The sequence below is a fragment of the Acanthopagrus latus genome, chromosome 5 (assembly GCF_904848185.1).
Source record: "Acanthopagrus latus isolate v.2019 chromosome 5, fAcaLat1.1, whole genome shotgun sequence".
NCBI lineage: Eukaryota > Metazoa > Chordata > Actinopteri > Spariformes > Sparidae > Acanthopagrus > Acanthopagrus latus.
This window is the reverse complement of record NC_051043.1, coordinates 21097479-21117246: the sequence shown is the minus strand read 5'-3', so window position 1 is coordinate 21117246 and position 19768 is coordinate 21097479. Positions and strand designations below refer to the sequence as shown.

Below are 19768 nucleotides of genomic sequence, written 5' to 3'. Positions count from 1 at the left end.
CACTGATGTCAATAAGCATATATGCTGATGTAATATGGCCATTTTCCCATTTCAAACATAAAAGTTTTTAGGCCAAACGCCATGCTTAAGATGTAACTATCAAATTACCACCTGCACCCCCAGCATTATGTACCTCATCAGAACATTTTTGGGAACGTTTCTCAAGATAATGAATAAAATAAAAAATGCAATAAAATATAAAAAAAATAAAATATGCAATGCAACATATTTCTTCAGTAGCAACCAACTCTAACAGTCGACTGACTGTATATTAGAATACAATGAACACAAAATTAAAGCTGTGACATTTTATCTTTTTTTTTTTTTTAACTCATTTATTTCTTATACATGCACGACATACAGAGTTGGTTGTTGACAGCTCCCAAGCAAACCCACAGAACTCCATTGCTTCCCATGTTTTTTCCCCCTTAAATATTTTCCAAAATGTTTGCAATGGCCCGCATCCCAAACTAACTGAAGTCCTAATGCTAATATTCAAGTTTTGCTTTACATATTAAAATATGTATCACGAAGATATTTCTATGAACCTTACAGACCTCATTCTTCAGAATGGCACCCTGTAAAGCATAGAAGATACAATAATGTCCTAAACTAACACACGCATGTAATCATTCTCACACAGCCATAAAAAGAGTCAAGTCTCCCAGTTAAACAGTCATATTCACACATCAGTCAATAACTGCAAAAAACATACAAGTTGTTTATCATTTTGACCAAAATGAGTGTCTGAGACTGAGCTCAGTGACCACAAATGCTGTTTGCCCCATTGTATTCCCCCTTCCCAATGTGTGCCCAAAGATTAATTCTACGGGTATTTTTTTTTCCTTTTGTAAATTTCCATAGTGAATGAAATAAAACAAATTACAAAGATAAACTACCAATACTGCAATTCACACACTCAATGCACACTGCTGTCAAAATGTCTTGACAGCAGTCATCATTGTCATCATTGTACCAGTCCACATTGAGCTTGCTCCTCTGAAATTAATGTGATCACTTTTATCGTGGTATATAAAACATTAAAAAGGGTAAAAAAAAATTTAAAAAATAAATTACTGTTGAGCATGAATTACAAAATTGTTTTAAAAATGAGACCAAAGCCTTCACAAAGATGAATGACCAAGGAAATTTAAACCTTAGGTAAGAACATGGGTTAGGGTAAGGGAGCAGGTGTGTGTGTGTGTGTGTGTGTGTGTGTGTGTGTGTGTGTGTATGTGTGTGTGTGTGTGTGTGTGTGTGTGTGTGTGTCCAAACCAAACCAAATAATCAAAAATACTTTTAAAGCTGTTTTTCTTTTTCAATAACACAGTTGACAGACATATAAAAGACTAACATACTATCACACATTTGTTCACGTGTCTGATCTTGTTTTCAAGAAATCTTCGAATACAACTGCCAGCTGCCCTTTGTTTCACTCGCTGCGATCCTTTGGCTCTCTGTATTTGTAGTGGATGTATTCAAAGATGTCTCTCTCACTATCCACCAACAGAGGCTCTCCTGCCACACCTACAACAGAGTGACACACAAAAATAGCTAATATTAAAAGCTGAAATCATGAATCATTGGTTACTGAATGATGACAGAAGCCACACCAGGCTGGAACACAGTTCATAAGGTTCACAGGCCACATTTCACTGAGACTCACCAGTGACTCCAAGTGGTCGAATGGTGTACTCATTAAGTGTGAAGCCCTTCTCCAGAGCATGAGTTCTCATGTTTTTGTTGAAGATATCACTTCCAGTAAAATATAGAACTCCACAGTAGTACTGATCCTTGGGAATTAACCTTAGGGGAAATTGAGAAAGGACAATTAGAGAGCAGGAACAAACTGCTGATTAGAAGACTCAACAAAAAAATACAGAAGGTGGCCTCTTTACTTCTGTCAAATTGTAAGTAGCCGGACGTGTTTGGTATTACAGTCAGTAGAGATAATCTTCAACAAACATACATCATATGTTGAGACAAAGAATCTTTTTAGTATCCAGATGAATTCCTACCATCTAACTGTATGGCATTGGCTGTATGGCATTTATATTTGTGAATGCCTGAACTGAAAATGTTAAAAGCAATATAGCAGGGCACCTGATATCAATACGTCTGTGAAGGTATTCTTCCTCATCGTCATCGCTCTGCTGCAGCTGGCAGACTCCCTAAAAAACAAGATCCAGCACATCTTCACCAGAAATCATGTGCTTTATGGGTTGGGTATAATTACTGTGCTGACTGTGTTACCCAACACAAAATCAAACACATACAGCTGAGCACATGAGAAGAAATAAGCACAGGCCTCACCATGAACTTGGTGTCACCCTTGGACAGAGTATCAGTCACAAAGCCAATGGACTCCAAATGCTCAACCACTGCATGGAGGAGCCTGGGCTGGAAAAGAAGATAAAGATTAACAAAATCAAGTACTGATAAAACAATGTGCAATCAATAGTAAAACACTGTGTTTACAGGATAAGTGAGACACAGTAGAGACAAGCCTTACCTGCTTCTCAGTCTCAGAGGTGTAATTTGGGTGGGTCAGCAAAATATCAATATCACCACTCGATGCAGCGCCTAGAGATTGTGAACATGTGAATCAGCATCACGACAACCTGAGTTTGAACTTTCATCATCGGCTGAATATTAACTGGAATAAACCTGAAGGAAAGTTTTACCTCTCCTGTAGCTTCCACAGATTGTTCCAATATATTCTGAGTCGATCTCCTTCAACTCTCCAAGGATAAGAGTCTAATGAAGAACACAGTGTACAAACACACAGTGTAAGAAAACTAAAAAGAAATCTAATAGGAAGATAACAGGTATGTAAATGTTTCTTTACCTCCATCTTTTCCATTTCAGCTCTTGGAATCCTTTTCTCAAATTCCTCAAAGTACCTGACGGCAGCAAAATAATCCATTTAACACAGATGATAGAGGAAGACCTTTCAGCCTTCAAATAGTGTTAATGTGAAACTGATGAATAACACATTCAGAAAAAACATTGCCTTCAGCCAAACTTACTTGAGTCCAATCTGTTGATGATGGTTGAGTTTGTGCTCAATCTTTTTCAGATCTAAAATACAACAAAAATAAATAAGGTTACTAAATATGCATTGAACATGCAACAAACTGCACATCATACAGAAGCGGAGTGACATTAAACAACATATTTGAACAACTCTTATACTGATATACACACCTTCTAATGTCTTCACCCCTTCTTCAAAAAACTTTCTGGCAGCGGCAGGGCTAAAGTCAAGATCCAAGAGATGCAGTTTGTTAAATGAAGACGTACATGAACAAATAAAATAAAAACATTCCTGCCTCCATCTGGCCAATACTAATTAGTCATGATGCATTTCAGTGTGGATTTCAGTATCATAACTAATTTGGAGTGGTTACACTGAAGACATACCCAATTCCAGTAACTCTGGTGAGGAAATTGATGGATGAGCTGGTATCATCATTTCGAATCTAAAATATAAAAATAGCACATCAGTCTCTAATGCCTTAAAATTAAGCAATGAGTGAGCACATGAACAGTGTGGCATCAATCATGTCTTCTTACACCAAGACTAACCTTTTCTAGTTTCCGTAGTTTGCCAGTTTGTAGGAACTCATCAATCTTTTCTGCTATTTTAGCTCCAACACCATCCTGTTGAAATGTAAAAACAAACAGGAGGGTGGTGAATCGCCTGATCTGAAGCTGTTACGTAAAGTGTGCAGAGTGGCTGTTGACAAACACACAGCAGAGGGCATCACACGACACATGACCCTTTCTGCAACATGTGCACATTAGCTCCAGGGACAAATAACTACAAAGTAATTTCCAGTTTTGAAGAACCATTTAATTAAAATGAAGCATCTAAGGGCAGTTAAGATCAAGTCATCTTGTTCATTTCTTTGATATGCAGCTTGACGAATGGAACCATGCGTACAAGGATGCTCAAGGGTGACGGAATACACAAACAATAACCATCCTTTAAACTGAAAAAAACAGTGAACAGTACCAACTAGTATATCAGCAGCACCATTGTCTGTCCTTTAAATAAAGGCAATAACTGAAGACGTAAAGTTTAGGGCACATACCAGTTTCTTGGCCTCTTCACCATTTCTGATTTTGGTAGGGTACTTGGAGATGGTAGATGCTGCTTTCCTGGACAGAAAATAAGCAGAATTATTTGTTAGAGGTATATTATGTATGAATGAGGCATAACAATTCATTAAAAACATATAAAGTAGCAAGACAATAGAGTGACAATGGGCTTCTGTATAGTTCTACCACAGAACTCTTTATAACAGTCTTTATGTTTTATTTTTTCAGCTATCAACACCATTGTCCTTATATATATTATACATTCAGTTGCCAGTTAAGTAGTACCAATGCTAAAAATGAATGCTGTCCAAGACCCTACAATAAATCCTACCATCATATAGGTACACTGTTTTACTTGTACTTAAATGTATGGGCATTTAGGTGGTTATAGTAAATTGTGCTCTTGAACTGTATTGTGTCTTAAAGAGAGGTGTTTATGCCCAGTGTATTATTGTTTACAGTTAATTAATTGGGGTATCTTAATTATCTGAATCAGCCTGCAAGATCACATCTCTAAAACAATATGGGGTGATCAGTGGTCCTCATACAGTGATCATTGGTTTTCATGGCTTCAAGGACTGCATACGTTTTAGCTGAGTGCGCATAGTAACTGGCAACTGAGTGCATGTTCTCGGTGCAACCCACGTTTTGTTAAATGTTAATGCATTACATCAGTTTTAATGCACGGTTGAAAGACCAATAACTCATAGAACAATGCGCTTACCTGTAAGCATTGTACTTGTGTATTGCCCTGTTGACGTTTTTCTCGTAATTGGCCAACTCTGGAAACAGAAGTAGGACATTGCATATCTTTATATTCAGCTCACACTCCTTTAATAGTTTATTGCCACTATTTCAGGTAAACTCTCAGCTCAGCTTCGGGCATTTAAATGAAAGAACAGTGACTGCAAGCTGTAGAGAAGAGAAAACCCAAGATTTTCGTTCCAGGCAAATACATAACAAATGCGAAAAGGCGAAGTACAGTTTAGTATATCTTAAGGAACACATTCTAGATATAAACAGTTCTTCTGAGCTCAGTTTTACATGAAAACAGAACCCTTCTGTCACGCTAGCAGCTATTAGCCCAACCGTCTCACTGTTCTTCACGTACCGACAAGGAAGTCTGTTATTCCCTCATTTAGGGATTCCTGTGGCGCTTTCCTCTTGCTCATTGTTGAACTGACAAGGTCTCAAATGTCCGTGGGAGATCAAAACGGTCAGATATACATGTATGAAAAGTTCAGACCTCTTTATGATCTCAGCTAGCCTCTTACTAGCAACTTAGCTAGCTCAAGCTGAACAAAGACGTAGAGTGGGGGTGTGCGTGCGTATTACGTCACGGATAGCTAGATACCCAAGATGATGACGTTTGGAAATAAATAAAACAACTTGGCACTCAACGACATTTCAGCTGTACACAATGTTCTGCATTTATGTTTGAATGGCCAGGCATATAAAATATTGCAAATGTACTACAAAGTCACAAAAAATATCCATTATTACAAACAACCAGCCAGTTTTACGCAAAGACAAAACAAACCATATCCGATCACATCTTTAAGAGCTGATCGTTGAAAATGCACCAGCTCATTTCTGCTTCAAGAGAAAACTGCATATAATTAACCAGCATTTTGAACTACCAGAAGATCTGTACAGTGAATGGCTGTGCTTAAGCAATTGTTACATATAATTATTCAACTTACAAAAAGAAAACATCACAATAAAATAATCATCCAATTTACAAGGTTCAGTGCTTTGTTACATTACGCAACTATTACAAATAAAAAATAAACCTTGATAAAGCAGTGAATTTACATGACCATCTCATCCTCATGTGTTATGAATCTATTTTCACATAAACTTTGTCCCTGGAGAAAATTTTTATGGCCTCCTCGATTTCAGAAAGACGGCAATCAAGATGAGCCCGACGTGAGCGAACACTCAGACTGTCAGCTTTGAGTGGCAGCGACAGCAGCTCAGTCACCAGGGAGCGATGGGCTGAGGAAAACATGAACATCATCTGAATTAGAGGAGCAAATATTTACCATACATGTGGTACTATCACGGGCATAGTTGCCATCATTTAAGTAATAAGAAGGCAGAGACAAAGAGCAACGTACTCTCTGTGAGGGTCTTGAGTGTCTCTTGTCTTTTATGCTCAGGCATCAGGGCGTGACCAGCTGGGACAGTAGGATCAGGTGCGTTCCTCCTTCTCTCTTCTTCCTCTTTTTGCCATTGCTTCTTCCTTTCCTCAAGACTGTGTGTGTGTGTGTTAATGTGTCAAAGAACAGGAGAACAGAAAATGAGCAACAGCACTAAAATGGTGTCAAAATGTCCAAATCCACCTGTGGTGCATATTTTTTACCTGACTGGCTACTTTGAGTTCATTTAGACTCTGATTGTAAGGTCAGGAGGTAAGACATGCTGTATGAATACTCACTACTGGGGTACCTGTCCCTTAACAGCACTGGGGACAGGCTTATCTCTGAGGTTTGTCAGTGACTGGGACCGGCGCACCACAGTTTTTCCTGCAGCCCGGGCATTATGTTTAATGAAGTCTATGGACTGGCCTTGCACTTGTAACTGTAACCAAACATATGACAATGCATGCAAATTAAACAAAAAGTAACCACTGCTGTTACACATTTAAATGATCAAAATGCATATACAGGTTATTTCTTTGACTCTCACCTCCAAGTTCTGGTCCTCTATAGAACAGCAGGAGGATGGTCGTTGCAAAGCTGGAGGGGAGGTTTTGGAGTGTGGTCTTGCTAGGGCAGATCCACCACTGGAGTGGGCCTTCAGAAAGTTTTGACACTGTGGTTTAGCAGTTGGATTAGAAACCTGCGTGAAAGAGACTGGATGAGAAGTGATGCAGAGAAAATACTTGGCTTCCATCTTTCACAGACATGATCTTTACCTGTAGTTGGACCATCACCCTGGATGGAACATTCTGGTATTTAGAGGAGGTCCAAAGAGCTTTGACTGGAGCTGTGCGAGACTGTGCTCTCTCAGCCTCCTGCTCTTTGCAGCGCCTCTGGATCTCCCTGAGCCGACGCACGTTCTCTTTACCAAAGTCATGCGCCCGCTGCTCTAAGAGTCAAGAATTGGAATTGATGTTACAAATTTTATGTGGTTAGTGCGCTCAATCAAAATCAAAATATAAAACAAGAAGATACACTGATACCATTCCAAGACAAAACAGAGCTGCTCTTTCTTGCATAAGACACACTTATAGACCAGGTCAGTCAATCGCACTTACTCTGTTTGGGAACAGGCATGACAGAGACACCGTCTAGTTTGAGTAGTTCTCCCACTACTCCTTTCTGTCCTCGCTCCAGAATATGCATTGCATTGGGTCCAATACGAGGACGATTTGTTGGGGTACGAGCACTGTAGCAGCCAGGGTGCAACACAGGATCTGGAGCGACTGGCCCTGAGAGCAGGGCTAAGGTCCCCTCATGGTTTCCCTCTAAACGGCCCCGAGCTGTGTAGAGTCAGATAGAAAAAAACAAACAAGGTCACTTGAGAATAGTGTTTGGTTTATAAAACAGTGTTCTAACACATGAGGAAGACATGCTGCTCCAAAAATAACAGCCTACATGCAATGGATCTGGAATCTCAATAATTAAAAGCATTCCATGAATCAATAGAGTGACAACCAAAAATAAAAATGGTTCCATCATGTTGCTTTAACGTCTGAAAAACGGAAACATCCATCTTTTATATTAATGCATATGTGATATGTGTGTTACCAGCTCATATTCTGGGCTGCATGGACTCAACAGTAACAATTTCATACTGTCATCTATGATGAAAAAACAGCAACATTGAGAATTCCATCTAGATACAATATATGATTATTAAGTATGTTGCCCTAAATCACTAGAAAATAGTATACTTTTTAAAGTGGGATTTTAATATAGCAGAGACCAGTGCATGCATTCAACCTGAAGCAGGTCGTCTGTAGTACTGAGGAAACAGAGAAGGATCTGGGGGGATTGGTCCAGAAATTGATGAAGGTCCCTCACACATCTGGGAAAACAAAATAACAGTAGTAGCAAATAAATTGAATTATAACCAAACACAAACATGTATAGATTTTTCATACTGATAAGCTAACCATCGTAATTAAGAGAAAAACAGTAATCAGCCAGTGGTTTCCTTAAGCCTGCAGGTAGTGTGATAACTGTATTTTTAGTAGTTCTCAAGTAAAATAAAAGCCCTAGACGTTTTCTAAGCTACACCACGCAGACTGACTAAACAAGGCTATACAGAAATGCAGTTACTTAATTTTATGTTTTGATCAGATGCATGTTTACAACAGTGTCGCTATAACACTTAGATAAAATTGATATGAATACATTAGTCACTCTGGAGAATACAGCTATGAATCCCTGTTAGATCCAGCTTTACATCGTCTGCTTACACTACCTAACTATATCTGAGGATAGCCATTGATATTTAGCTTCTTGTAAAGTTAGCTTGCTGGGAATCATCACGAGCTCTGTCGACATACTTCTGCCCAGCAACGAAAAAACAGTCGTTTAACTAAAAATATATGCAATAACTTACTTCGACCAAACATTTTCAAACGTTTGACTTGCATTAATTGATCAAATTAATTAGTTTACCTTTGATAACGTCTTGTTTATGAGCTGAGGATTTGGTTTACGCACTCTGATGACGCCGAGCTATCAACACTTGTTTCAGTACTCCTCTCCATGGCAACGGCGCTGCCGCGCACAGAACTAGACCTGACAGACAGGAGAAAACAGTGTCACCTGCTCCTGTTAAGCTTTCATTCTACTCTAATCCAAATCATGTATCTGATAAAAAGTCAGGTGTTTATTAGGGAAACGATACAGATCAAAATCCCACAGGGTTACTGTCAACTATTTCTCAATCAGTATCAGTATTAGAGCCTTTCCACAAATAATTGTTGATAATTACAGGTGTAAGAATGCGTTAATAATATCAGTGATAATACCTAAGCCTAACACATTACCCGCACCTCATGATTTGATTGGTAGTTAGTCTTGGCAAGAGGGCGTTTACCTGTGTTCCTCCGCATTTGGAGTAGTTCTAGTTGGTGTATTTCTGTTGTAATCCTGCTGGTTCCCGTGCATGGTCCACTAATAATCCCAGAGTATTGCCTTTCAGGTATGATCAAGAACCATCCTAATTTAAAAAGACAAGTACAACCAAACTCTGGCTGTGGCTGTCATACTAACAATCTCTCTGAATTAAACAAACCTATTTGATCACTGGATCCAAGCTTGTACGCAGTCTGAGATTTGGTCTGCCTGACAGAACTAATTCAGGGCAAACAGACCCGGAGTACCAGGACATTAGCTAGAGGTCATTGCCCCCGAGTGGTGCTAGAGGCTTACTACACCAAAACAGTGCTGTCTCTACCTGAAAATGACAATTTTTCAAAAATATCTTTTTATTAAACAAACCTAACCTTTTAAGTACAATTTATGAAATGTGCATCACTGTAACTGGCGCAGACACAATATACATATACATACAATTACTTTGATATAAATATAACCCTTTTTTTCTCCTTAAATTTCATAATCACTATCAGCTTTTTGATGAGCTCGCCTCCAGTTTTTTAATTTGCTGTTGTTTCATACAGTTCCAACCACAATATAAAGGGATATAAACAGACATACAACTAAGTTAAAATATACATATTGCACATCCAAATAGATGAGAAATGTATTACTATAAACACATACATACATGCATGAAATTCATACACTAATAATACCCAGTAAGTATGATCACAAATATTCTTTTATGATTATCTGGCTATCTACCTGTGCACCAAAGATTTTCTCAGAGCGCTCTTCACAATTGAGAACGCATAGCACACATGTAAAACATTTACAAACACACTATACTGTTTGAGAAGTTTCTTTGCTCAATGTCATTTACACAACGGCCCCGCCCTCAGCCGGAGGTCTGAGTCGCGCCTGCTCAGTGTGTTCGTCTCTGCTGTCTCCTTCACTGTGCCCCGCTGCACCGAACAGCCCCGAGAAACTCTGCACGCTCCGCCCCACAAATAAAGGTAAGAAATAACACACTGTGGCCGATTCTTATTTTCATAAAGTTATTGTGTTAAGTCGGCTTTTCTCTGCAGGACGATCTAAGTTGTTGCCAGTTGCCGCTTGATTCTCAGGGAGATATGAGTCACACATAAAGGGGTGGGAGTGCAGCAGCGGTTGTAGCTAGGCTTTTAGTGCCAGTCAAGGCTTGTATAAGCCATTAGTTGTGCTTAAATCCACATCTGTAAACTGCGTGGAAACTAATCTCCAAAAAAAAAGGGGGGGAGTTATGCTGATCAAATGCGAGATGTGAAGGCGACAGTGGGCACAGAGGGAGTCCCAATCTGCATAAATGTCAGAAAGTAGCCTATTATACAAGTGCAATGCAACATCCAGAGAGTCACAGCTCAAAAACAAGATGTTATTTTTGGAAAAAGTTAGCTGTTGCAGTGTTGGTAACCAATCAGCAGGTAACCGAGGCACGGACAATGGAGACCAGAGGCGGACGCATCTGGCAATTAAAAGTACTCGTCTAATTATCGGACAAAGCAATTTGATGCCATAAATCTCATTAAAAGGTCTTATCTGTTTGTCAAGAAGCACAAGGTCCGTGGACAGCGACAGAGCAAGAACCGATTTGGCACGGCCCCCTTTACGCACGCACACCAGACTCAGAGTGGTTGTGACCCACATTGAGTATTTATAGTATTAGGCAAATTAAACATTACAGTCGGCCTGGAGCAATATGTGAAAGTGAAACCTATAATATTTAAGTTGTTTTTTTAAGAGCTTTACGCTTGTGGGAAGTTGTGGTAACAGATTTGCTATAAGGCCCAAAGTCAAAAAGTCCAAAGTCCTGATATAAGGTCTGTGTCATGGCTGAAAAACTCCTAAATAACAACACAGGGTGATGCAACAGACACTTTCAGGCCAGTGCTGACTGGTAAACAAGTGCTTACACACAGCTGTAGTCTAAACTGTTGTCATACCTTGAATCTCACTGGATGTCACTACTATAGAGCAGGTCATACTATGGAACACTACATCACTGCCTCATGAGCTTCACATTCAAGCTATAAATTGTCTGAGCATAACTCTACTGCTCTTGACCTTATCTCACACGCCACACATCCCTCCCGTTATATAGGCCCACCACACACACTTCACCTTATCTGAGGGGTCGGCCAGTATTGGGTAACCGCCTGTTTACACAATGTTATAGTTTTCTTGTTCGGTATCTGTTCATTAGCAGTAGGTGTATCATCGTCAAGCTGATAAATTCTTGCTGGTATTCAGTTGTTGAATAGGAGTCAGAGTTATTGATAAAATTGTGAGTTGTTTGAATAGTAAGATGAATTAATAACTAATACCAATATCATGATTGATGTGACATTTATTAAGTAGAAACATCAAACACGCCTTTTACAAAAACATAAAGCTTTTCTCTGATTTTTATACATTTACACATAAGTCAGCTTTTTTTCACATTTTATAGGCAGAGGAATCAAGTATTTGAATAATTTTTTTCTCGTAAATTTCTCAGTAATTATATTATAGACAGTCGCACGCATGTCAGAATCAAAAGAAGCCTTCTGTTTATAATAATCAGAATTTAAGTAACAACCATATTCCACTGTAAAAGTACAAACAGCTCTCGAATCAGTTAGCTGAAAATAAATGAATAAATGAATGAAAACAAAAAATGGTGATTTCACCTCATTTTGCTCTGTTTTCATAAAATAGAAACAACTGTACGTCATTTTGTGAAACAGGTCTCTAATAAATGTGTGGTCAGTCGCAAGTCATAAATTGATGCAAGCACATAAAACAGTTTTATGCATTTATGACGAATCAATTGTCAATTAATTCCTTACAACAATAACCTCCATCTTGTTGTTTGTGCGCTCACAGTTTTCCTTTCATGTACCTCTTGTTTTTAATGGATGTCTGTTTTGACCTTCGTGCTCGGTGAAAGCTGTCATCTGGTTGCCGCTCATGAAAGTGTGTTTGTATATAAATACAGCGTGGAAGTACAATGCACACAAATAAATCCACATTTATAAGGGCTTTGATAGGTTGAATCTGGAGGAGGACACATGTTAAAACCCCAGTCACATGTGTTGTAGTGTTGGGTTCACCTGAGCTAAATTTAGAGCCGTGTGTTGCGACTGAGGGACGAAGGCGAGGAGGGTCAAAAATGGACTATGTGGTGGTGAAGGAGGAGGAGGAGGAGGAGGTGAAATGACAAAGAGAGTCCAGGAATTGCATGTGGTCAGCAAAATGCAGGTCAGTTGGCACACAGTCACGTAGAGAGTTGGTGTTTGTGTGTGTGAAAGATGGAGCTGAAATGTATTTTCTTAATCGATTTCTTATCATACATTGTTTGATCAGATATCAGGTTTGAGGCAGCTGGAGCTAGATGTCACAAGCTCCCTGCACCGATCAGACTTCAGCGACATTGCCTGATGACAGAGGTGTGGCAGCTTTCTTGAGTTTCCCAAACTGTCAGTCAGTTATCATCTAACCACATCCATACACTCCTGATGAAGACAACTGGCTCAGATTTGGAGTGTTGAAGTAGCTGGAATTCATATTTATGTAATTCATCAAACGATAATGTGAAATCAATGTTGCAGCTCCCCTCAGCTTTCAGGAGCTTCACAGTCAATTTCAGCAAATGAATAAACTGTTCAGGACACAACTTGGCTTATTGCTTTTCTGGCTGCTTCAGGCAGCTGTTATCAGCTCTTAGAGTCCCACTGTACACTACCTACCCAGCTTCAAACAGCAGGCAGACACAGTGAGCAACCAGCTGGTGAACAGAGTGGAGCACTGAGTAACTGAAAAGCCAAATATTTCCCTTCGGAGTTGGTGGAGAACAAAACAGAGCTAAAAGAGAGTGAATATTGGACTTACATCTGGTAGGTGGCCAGAAACAGGACTCTAAATTTTGTTCTGTAACTGTTGGATGTTCAAATAAGTGACTGCCTGCAATCAAGTTCACCATTTCAACTTTAAAGTTGATGAAATGTTATCAAATGTTTTGTTACCACACAACGTTTTTCAGCTTGAATAAATGACTGTCATTTATTTAGTCATGAATATTTAATGTTACCAAGAAATAGTTACCATTTAAAAACAAAGTTTTCAGGGCATACAACAAGAGGGGCAAATGCACTTATAGGACTAATCTTTCCTATGGTTGTCATGCGAGGGGTGCATGACACAGTTGCACCACAGCTGCTTTAATGTGCTGTTGATGTAATACTTGTGGGCAGGTGTCTACCTGGATGATCTGCTGAGTTTTCCGCATTGTTGTATAAGTACCCTTTATTCAGTCTTATCAGTATGCTTGGTCTGCCATCTCTCGGTGCCATCCAAGGGTCGTACACAGGCCTTATCATGTTCAAATGCTGCGCACAAAGTACATGCATTCATCATCTGCTGGCCTCTGCACATACTGTACAAGGTGACGCAATATTTGGTCCATTCCCTGCATATAAAGGAGACCTCTGAGCTCTGACTGCATGCTAAAGAAACATGCTAATATACACCGAAGCTGCAGACGAAGGCCACAAATAGAGCACGGCTGCTGTCAAAACAGTGCAGGGCTACTTTCCAAAGTTTTCTATTGTTCTTCATGGCACTTCCCTCTTCTTAAGAGACATGGAAGAAAAAGGAGTGGGAAGTGTGGTGCAGCAGGACAAGACAGGAAAAGTCAAGCAGGCAGAGAACAAAGACCAGTGTGTGGTATGTCATCACCACGCACCCAAGGGACATGGTGAGTGGGGCGGGTGTGTGTAGAGAGAGACATATGACGCGTCATCAGGGTCCCTGGATTCAGCTTTTTTTTTTTTTTGCAACAACATTTATTTCGTGAAGCCAGACTGATCATCTTTACCCATCGTCTATTCCGCTGTGTTTTAATTTCATTTAGATATCTGCACTGGGACAATCTAGGTTAATTAGCCTACAGAGGCTTCATTACCCTAAGCACAGTCTCGTCTCCATCCTCTGCAGATAAGATGTGACTGGTGAGATTAATGGAGGATGGGGTAGCAGGGTGAAAGCGGGGAACGGAACTGTCAGTGGTTAAACATTAAACCCAGCTCGAGGTTATGAGTGAATGCAGGATATTCTGAAGGCTCCTGCAATGTCACCTTGTCAAAAATGTCGCCTTCACATACACACACACACACACACACACACACTGACCCAGGGGACCCTGATGACTGTCTGAAGCCCGGTGCAGTGCAGTGGTGTGCAGAAGTGGTACAGTAGTGCTGACTAACCAACCCTGCTTCTGCTTAGGTTAGCTCTGCTGCATTGGCCTGCACGGTATTTCTTTACACACCGTACGTATTAGACCTCTCTTCCTTCATGAGCACAGCATTACGGCGATGTTATTAATGTTGAAATACAGTCTTGCAGCAAAATCTCTCTATTACATGGTTGTGTGATCTTTTAAAATATTTCCTCCAGTACATTTTTAGTCCCTTTACTCGTAGAGAATCCGTCCCATTAGTTTAACAACCTCTGCTGCTTGCTAATGGCCTGCTGCCAGGCAATCAATAGGGTTCACGTAGAAGATGGAGGGGGAGGAGAGAAGCTGTATATCACGAGCACTGAGGCAGGCCCCCTTTCCAGATGGCGAGGGTTTCCCAAAGGAGACAAGTAGCACTGATACTGATGTGCATACATTTGTGGGGGCGTTTCTCTTGGTAAAAATTGGTCTGTCATGTCTGTCTGCCATGCTTTATGTGCGCTTCTAGTAGGTTACGTGCGTTGGTGGTCTCTGAAGTGTTCTCTGAGTCGCATTGCTCAGCTTCCACAAAGCGCCAGAGCTCTATGTGTATATAGCTTGTATATGTTTGTAGCATTTGTTCCAGGTTTTTTATTTTAAACAGGCAGTCAACTGATTATGCGTCTTAAGTTAAAGGATAAGTTCACCCAAAAAAAAAAAGTAAATCATATTCTACTCACCTCTATGCTGGTGGAAAGTCGAGTGACAATTGGTATGATAGAATGGAGTTGGATTATGGGAGATGTAGCCACCCACCCACACTAGGGGCTACAAAAAAAAGGGCATTCAGCCTATGCAGCACCAATTTTGACTATTATTATTTTCTTTTTTGTTCCTTGTGAGTCCTCCAACACCACAGAAGTACTTCTGATCTGTTGGGAAATCCCTTTAATGCAGTGTGTATTTGTGTTGTGACTGGTTTGTTGTTGTGAAGAAAGTTAACATGTGTGTCTGTTTCCTCAGTTACAATGGCCGTCCCTCCTGCATACGCCGATTTGGGGAAATCTGCCAAAGACATCTTCAGCAAGGGCTTTGGTAACTCAACAAATTCTCCTTAACCACACACGCAGTTTTGATTTGACGATTACATTTTCTTTTTGTTCGAGCACAAGTGACATTAGAGGGCACTTGCCATGCTCTGTCACTTTAAATGTGAGCAGTTTATTTTTGCCGCAAGTTATTTTTCGACTCTTTCTCTTCTTCTGAATTCCCTCTTGTCCTTCCTCCCCAGGCTACGGAACTCTGAAGCTCGATGTTAAGACCAAGTCCCAGAGTGGTGTTGTAAGTACCGCAGTTGTCTCTGTTGGCCTGACGTGTTACAGTTTCATGTTCGGGCCTCTCTCTTGGCACGCTGTGGTGTAGATCAGATGGCTGACTCACAACCTCACAGCACTTCATGTCAAAGTGTGTTAGCTGCCTGACATGTATCAGTCTAATGTACAGAGTCAGCGCACTAACACTGTCGGCCTGACAAGTCTGCACCTTACTCTCTTCCCTTAAGCAACATGTAGGGAAAAAGTGCCTAGTCCATGAGTAGTTTGCTCCAGTCATGCTGTAAACCTGTTGCCATGGTAAAACCGTAATGGGCGCTCGCATACACTTACCCACATACCACATTTACCAAAAACATTGTAAAATATATTCCCTCACAGGTTTTTTTCTGCTTTCTGTCGCTCTGCTTTTCATATTTACAGTGAGCGGTACATTTCCGCCTGTAATCCCGGTGTGGTTCTCCCTAACTTTCTCTCTCCTCTCTTTCTCTTTCTGCTTTCTTCCTTGGACGTCCCTGTCAGATGGTAAGAGAGAGCGTGTGCATATGTAATGATTAAACACAGGCGCACCGCAGGGTAAGCCAGTGATACCAGATTGTATGTAGACGATGTTTGCAGTAGTTCATCCGAATGATGCCATTATCCCCTCTGCAGCACTGATCGGCAAACACACTCACAACCAACCTCTCCCTCACAGTCCTGCCCATATTTTTCAGTTTTCCCTCCCAACTCATTTCTCCAGATAAAGGTCTAGTTTTTTCCTTTTTAATAACCAGCCATACAAACCTGAGAAGGATTGTGTAGCAGAGGAAAAAGCAGCGAAGCCATGCTTGTTTCCTTCGTCTTTGTTTTTTCTCCCCGTATGCTTTCTCGCCCCTCCTGCCTCCAGCTTCTATAGCGTTGCACCAGCGTGACTTACTTCTGCTTCCTGTCCCACCTCACTTTCCATCTCCATCTCCCTCCTCATCACGCCATCCCCCTTTTGTCCCGCAGGAGTTTAACACCTCCGGCTCCAACAACACCGACACAGGGAAGTCCGGAGGCCACCTGGAGACCAAGTACAAAGTGAAGGACCTCGGCCTCAACTTCAGCCAGAAATGGAACACAGACAACACTCTCACCACAGAAATCACCATGGAGGACCAGGTGGGTCAACAAACGCGAGTTTAATCAGTTTAAGTGTTTTAAAATTCAACGTATTGCAAATCTACCGTGAGCTCATTCTTTGTCTGCCATCTGTTTGTCTGTCTGTAGCTGGCTAAGGGTCTGAAGCTCAGCCTGGACACATCATTTGTGCCCAACACCGGGTAAGAGCAGTGTCTACAATAAATCAATCAACACAGATGCATATTATTAATACAGCATGTAAATGACTGGCCCGCTTTTCTTTCCTTGTTCTTCCTTCTGTAGTAAGAAGAGTGCCAAGCTGAAGACTGGCTACAAGCGCGACTACGCCAATGTGGGCTGCGACCTGGACTTCGACATGGCCGGTCCCACCGTCCACGCAGCTGCCGTGCTGGGCTACGAGGGCTGGCTGGCTGGCTACCAGTTGGCGTTCGACACTGCCAAGTCCAAACTGACAAAGAACAACTTTGCCCTGGGATACAAGGCTGGTGACTTCCAGCTTCACACCAGCGTGTGAGTCACTGAATCACAGTAAACAGAGGCAGGAAATGGAAGTGATACCTTGGATGAGGGCAACCGTGAGAGAGGAAGCTTTTACCCACAGTGAAACAAACAGTTTTCATTAATCCCCACTTTTTATGTCTGTGTTTCAGTAATGACGGCACAGAGTTTGGTGGCTCCATTTACCAAAAGGTGAACAGCAACTTGGAGACAGCGGTCCAACTGGCCTGGACAGCTGGCAGCAACAACACACGCTTTGGAATTGGAGCCAAATATCAGCTGGATAAGGACGCCTCCCTGTCTGTAAGAACTGACTTTAAAAACATCATGGACACATCTAAGACAATAATGCTCATCACTAGGGTTGGCAGTGACAATGACTGCAGTGCATAACAACAAAAAAACCCTAAAAACACCAGAGTCTACAGCCCCCCTCTGTGAGGCTGTACTTAGTTATGCTCTGAGCTAAATACACAGTGAAAATTTTAAAATGCTAATATTTGTTTGCCATCTGTCCACCATCTTTGTAAGCATTTCAGCATGTCAACATTTGCTAATTAGAATAGTAACACACAGTAAAGCTGAGGCTGGTGGTAATGTCATTAGGTTTGCAGGTAGTTTGTGATGAACTGAAGTATTTGACAAAGTTAAAAGGGGATTCTGGTATTTTTCAACCTGGGCTCTGTGTTTACATATTTCAATGTGTTAAAATGGAAAAGAGTACAAAAGGTCTCATGCCGTGATCCCTGGTGATCTCACCTGTTCGTGACGTTTTTACTTCTCCTCACAGACCAAAGTTGACAACGCCTGCCTCGTTGGAGTTGGATACACACAGACCCTCAGGCCAGGTTAGCTGATCGTCTGTTTTTTTTTTTTCTCACTGTTTTATGTAACAACAATCCAAAGACCATGAGCATTGTTGCTTGATACATAATCCGACATGTATCCCTGCAGGAGTGAAGCTCACCCTCTCAGGTCTGATTGACGGGAAGAACGTGAACGGTGGTGGACACAAAATCGGATTGGGATTCGAGCTGGAGGCGTAAAGATTCGACAGGAGTGCGGACGAGAAAAGCAACACAAGAGAAGAATAAAGAGCCCAAATGTGAAAACACCACAAAGGTCCACTCAGCGACACGTACAAACACATCTTCCCTCTGAGTCCTACACACATATGCACACGTTCTTTGGCCTTAAACCCTTAAACCCTAAACAGCCTCAAGAACCTCCAGTACTGTACCTTTAAAGGAGTCAAACGTCATGTTGTGTTGGTTATTTTACATTATTTACAGGTTCTACAAACTAGCAAATATTGTCAGAATACACCCAAAGAACAGCAGGTAATTCATGCAAAACTGTTCTCCAGAATAATGTGCTACTTGTGACCAGTTTGATCAGACAAAGTGCACTTTTAATAAACGACAGTGTCATATCTGTATTCTTTGAAGCACCTTCTTATTTGGACGGCATCGTCGGCTCAGTTTTTGTTCAGATATACTCTGGGTTTTAGACATTAATAGGATTATTAGAGGTTGCCTGTTTTGGTATATTGTGGTTTTGTTGCATGCTTTTCGAGGCGAGAGGGAAGTTCTGTATTGACAAGTACGGTGACGGAAAACAGATGCAATAAAAGCTGGAGATAATGAAGCAGCAGAAAAGACAAAGAGCAGCCAATCCTGAGTTTGATCCCAACATTTGACCTCAGTAACACAGTTATAAACTGTGGACCTTCAGTTGCCTAAAAGTCTATTTTTCAGGTCCTGTTTGGTAAAAGGGCCGATGGCGATTTGGAACTCCGTGTCACCTCTTTGTCGCGTCTCATTTTGTGTCCTGTACCTGTTCAGCCTTTACCACTACATTTCACTTTATCTGTGCTGTGCTTTGTATAGGGGAGTTAGTCAACAGTTAGGACCTCAAACTGATTTTATTGAATTAACGGAATAAAGATTGTTAAACACTCTGTCTCGATTGGATTTGTGTTTTTTCATATATATTTTTTTTAATTGTGGTCAACATGAAACACGCAAGGCAGAAAAACATCACCTACAGTAAAATACTGTATTAAAGATACAAAATCAGTTTTGTTTTTACATTTTGTCTAACATTCTCTTATTTAGACATGATCACACTCTTAAAAGGTATGTACAGAAATAGGCAAGATATCACAGTTAATTTTCTATGATCTATATACAGTAAAGACTGTCTCGGTAGTTGGGATTAACTTGGGCACAGGCACTGGAGCAAGGCATCCTCCATGGACCACACCATGCTCCTACAGTAGCCCACAACAGACAAACCAAACACTGGTTCTAGGGAGGGCCTCTAACGATTTTTGGTGGAGAGGATGAGATACTAATTTCACAGTATTGCTACAAGCCATGAATCTGATTCTGTTTCTGCTTTCAGTA

General features: G+C 40.8%; 3 protein-coding genes across 9 annotated transcripts; 1 reads left to right on the top strand and 2 right to left on the bottom strand.

The window, feature by feature from the left end:
• Positions 1-328: 328 nt before the first annotated feature.
• On the bottom strand, positions 329-5431 carry polb (polymerase (DNA directed), beta). Its single transcript, XM_037097233.1, has 14 exons — positions 5216-5431; positions 4829-4886; positions 4098-4164; positions 3589-3663; positions 3424-3482; positions 3208-3257; positions 3030-3081; positions 2849-2903; positions 2685-2757; positions 2513-2583; positions 2314-2400; positions 2104-2171; positions 1667-1806; positions 329-1527 (listed from the first exon to the last, which is right to left on the bottom strand). The coding sequence occupies exons 1-14, from the start codon at positions 5274-5276 to the stop codon at positions 1433-1435; spliced, it is 1011 nt and encodes a 336-aa protein (XP_036953128.1). The 5' UTR covers positions 5277-5431; the 3' UTR covers positions 329-1432.
• Positions 5432-5509: 78 nt separating this feature from the next.
• On the bottom strand, positions 5510-8876 carry enkd1 (enkurin domain containing 1). The gene is made up of 8 exons (XM_037097224.1): positions 8739-8876; positions 8055-8139; positions 7367-7591; positions 7025-7197; positions 6796-6948; positions 6545-6687; positions 6225-6361; positions 5510-6102 (listed from the first exon to the last, which is right to left on the bottom strand). Exons 2-8 carry the CDS (start codon positions 8137-8139, stop codon positions 5942-5944), a joined length of 1077 nt encoding a protein of 358 aa, XP_036953119.1. The 5' UTR covers positions 8739-8876; the 3' UTR covers positions 5510-5941.
• A 1187-nt stretch (positions 8877-10063) lies between these two features.
• On the top strand, positions 10064-19320 carry vdac3 (voltage-dependent anion channel 3). 7 transcript variants are annotated; one of them, XM_037097227.1, is made up of 11 exons: positions 10094-10183; positions 13823-13941; positions 15427-15498; positions 15695-15744; positions 16257-16259; positions 16728-16880; positions 16989-17041; positions 17145-17372; positions 17513-17663; positions 18151-18208; positions 18315-19320. In XM_037097227.1, the coding sequence occupies exons 2-11, from the start codon at positions 13827-13829 to the stop codon at positions 18404-18406; spliced, it is 975 nt and encodes a 324-aa protein (XP_036953122.1). In that variant the 5' UTR covers positions 10094-10183; positions 13823-13826; the 3' UTR covers positions 18407-19320. The 7 variants fall into 7 exon arrangements, with proteins under 7 accessions (XP_036953123.1, XP_036953125.1, XP_036953122.1 ...); XM_037097225.1 differs by lacking the exon at positions 10094-10183 and adding an exon at positions 12565-12634 and having other exon boundaries at positions 13825-13941; XM_037097228.1 differs by lacking the exon at positions 13823-13941 and having other exon boundaries at positions 10064-10183.
• Positions 19321-19768: the final 448 nt, after the last annotated feature.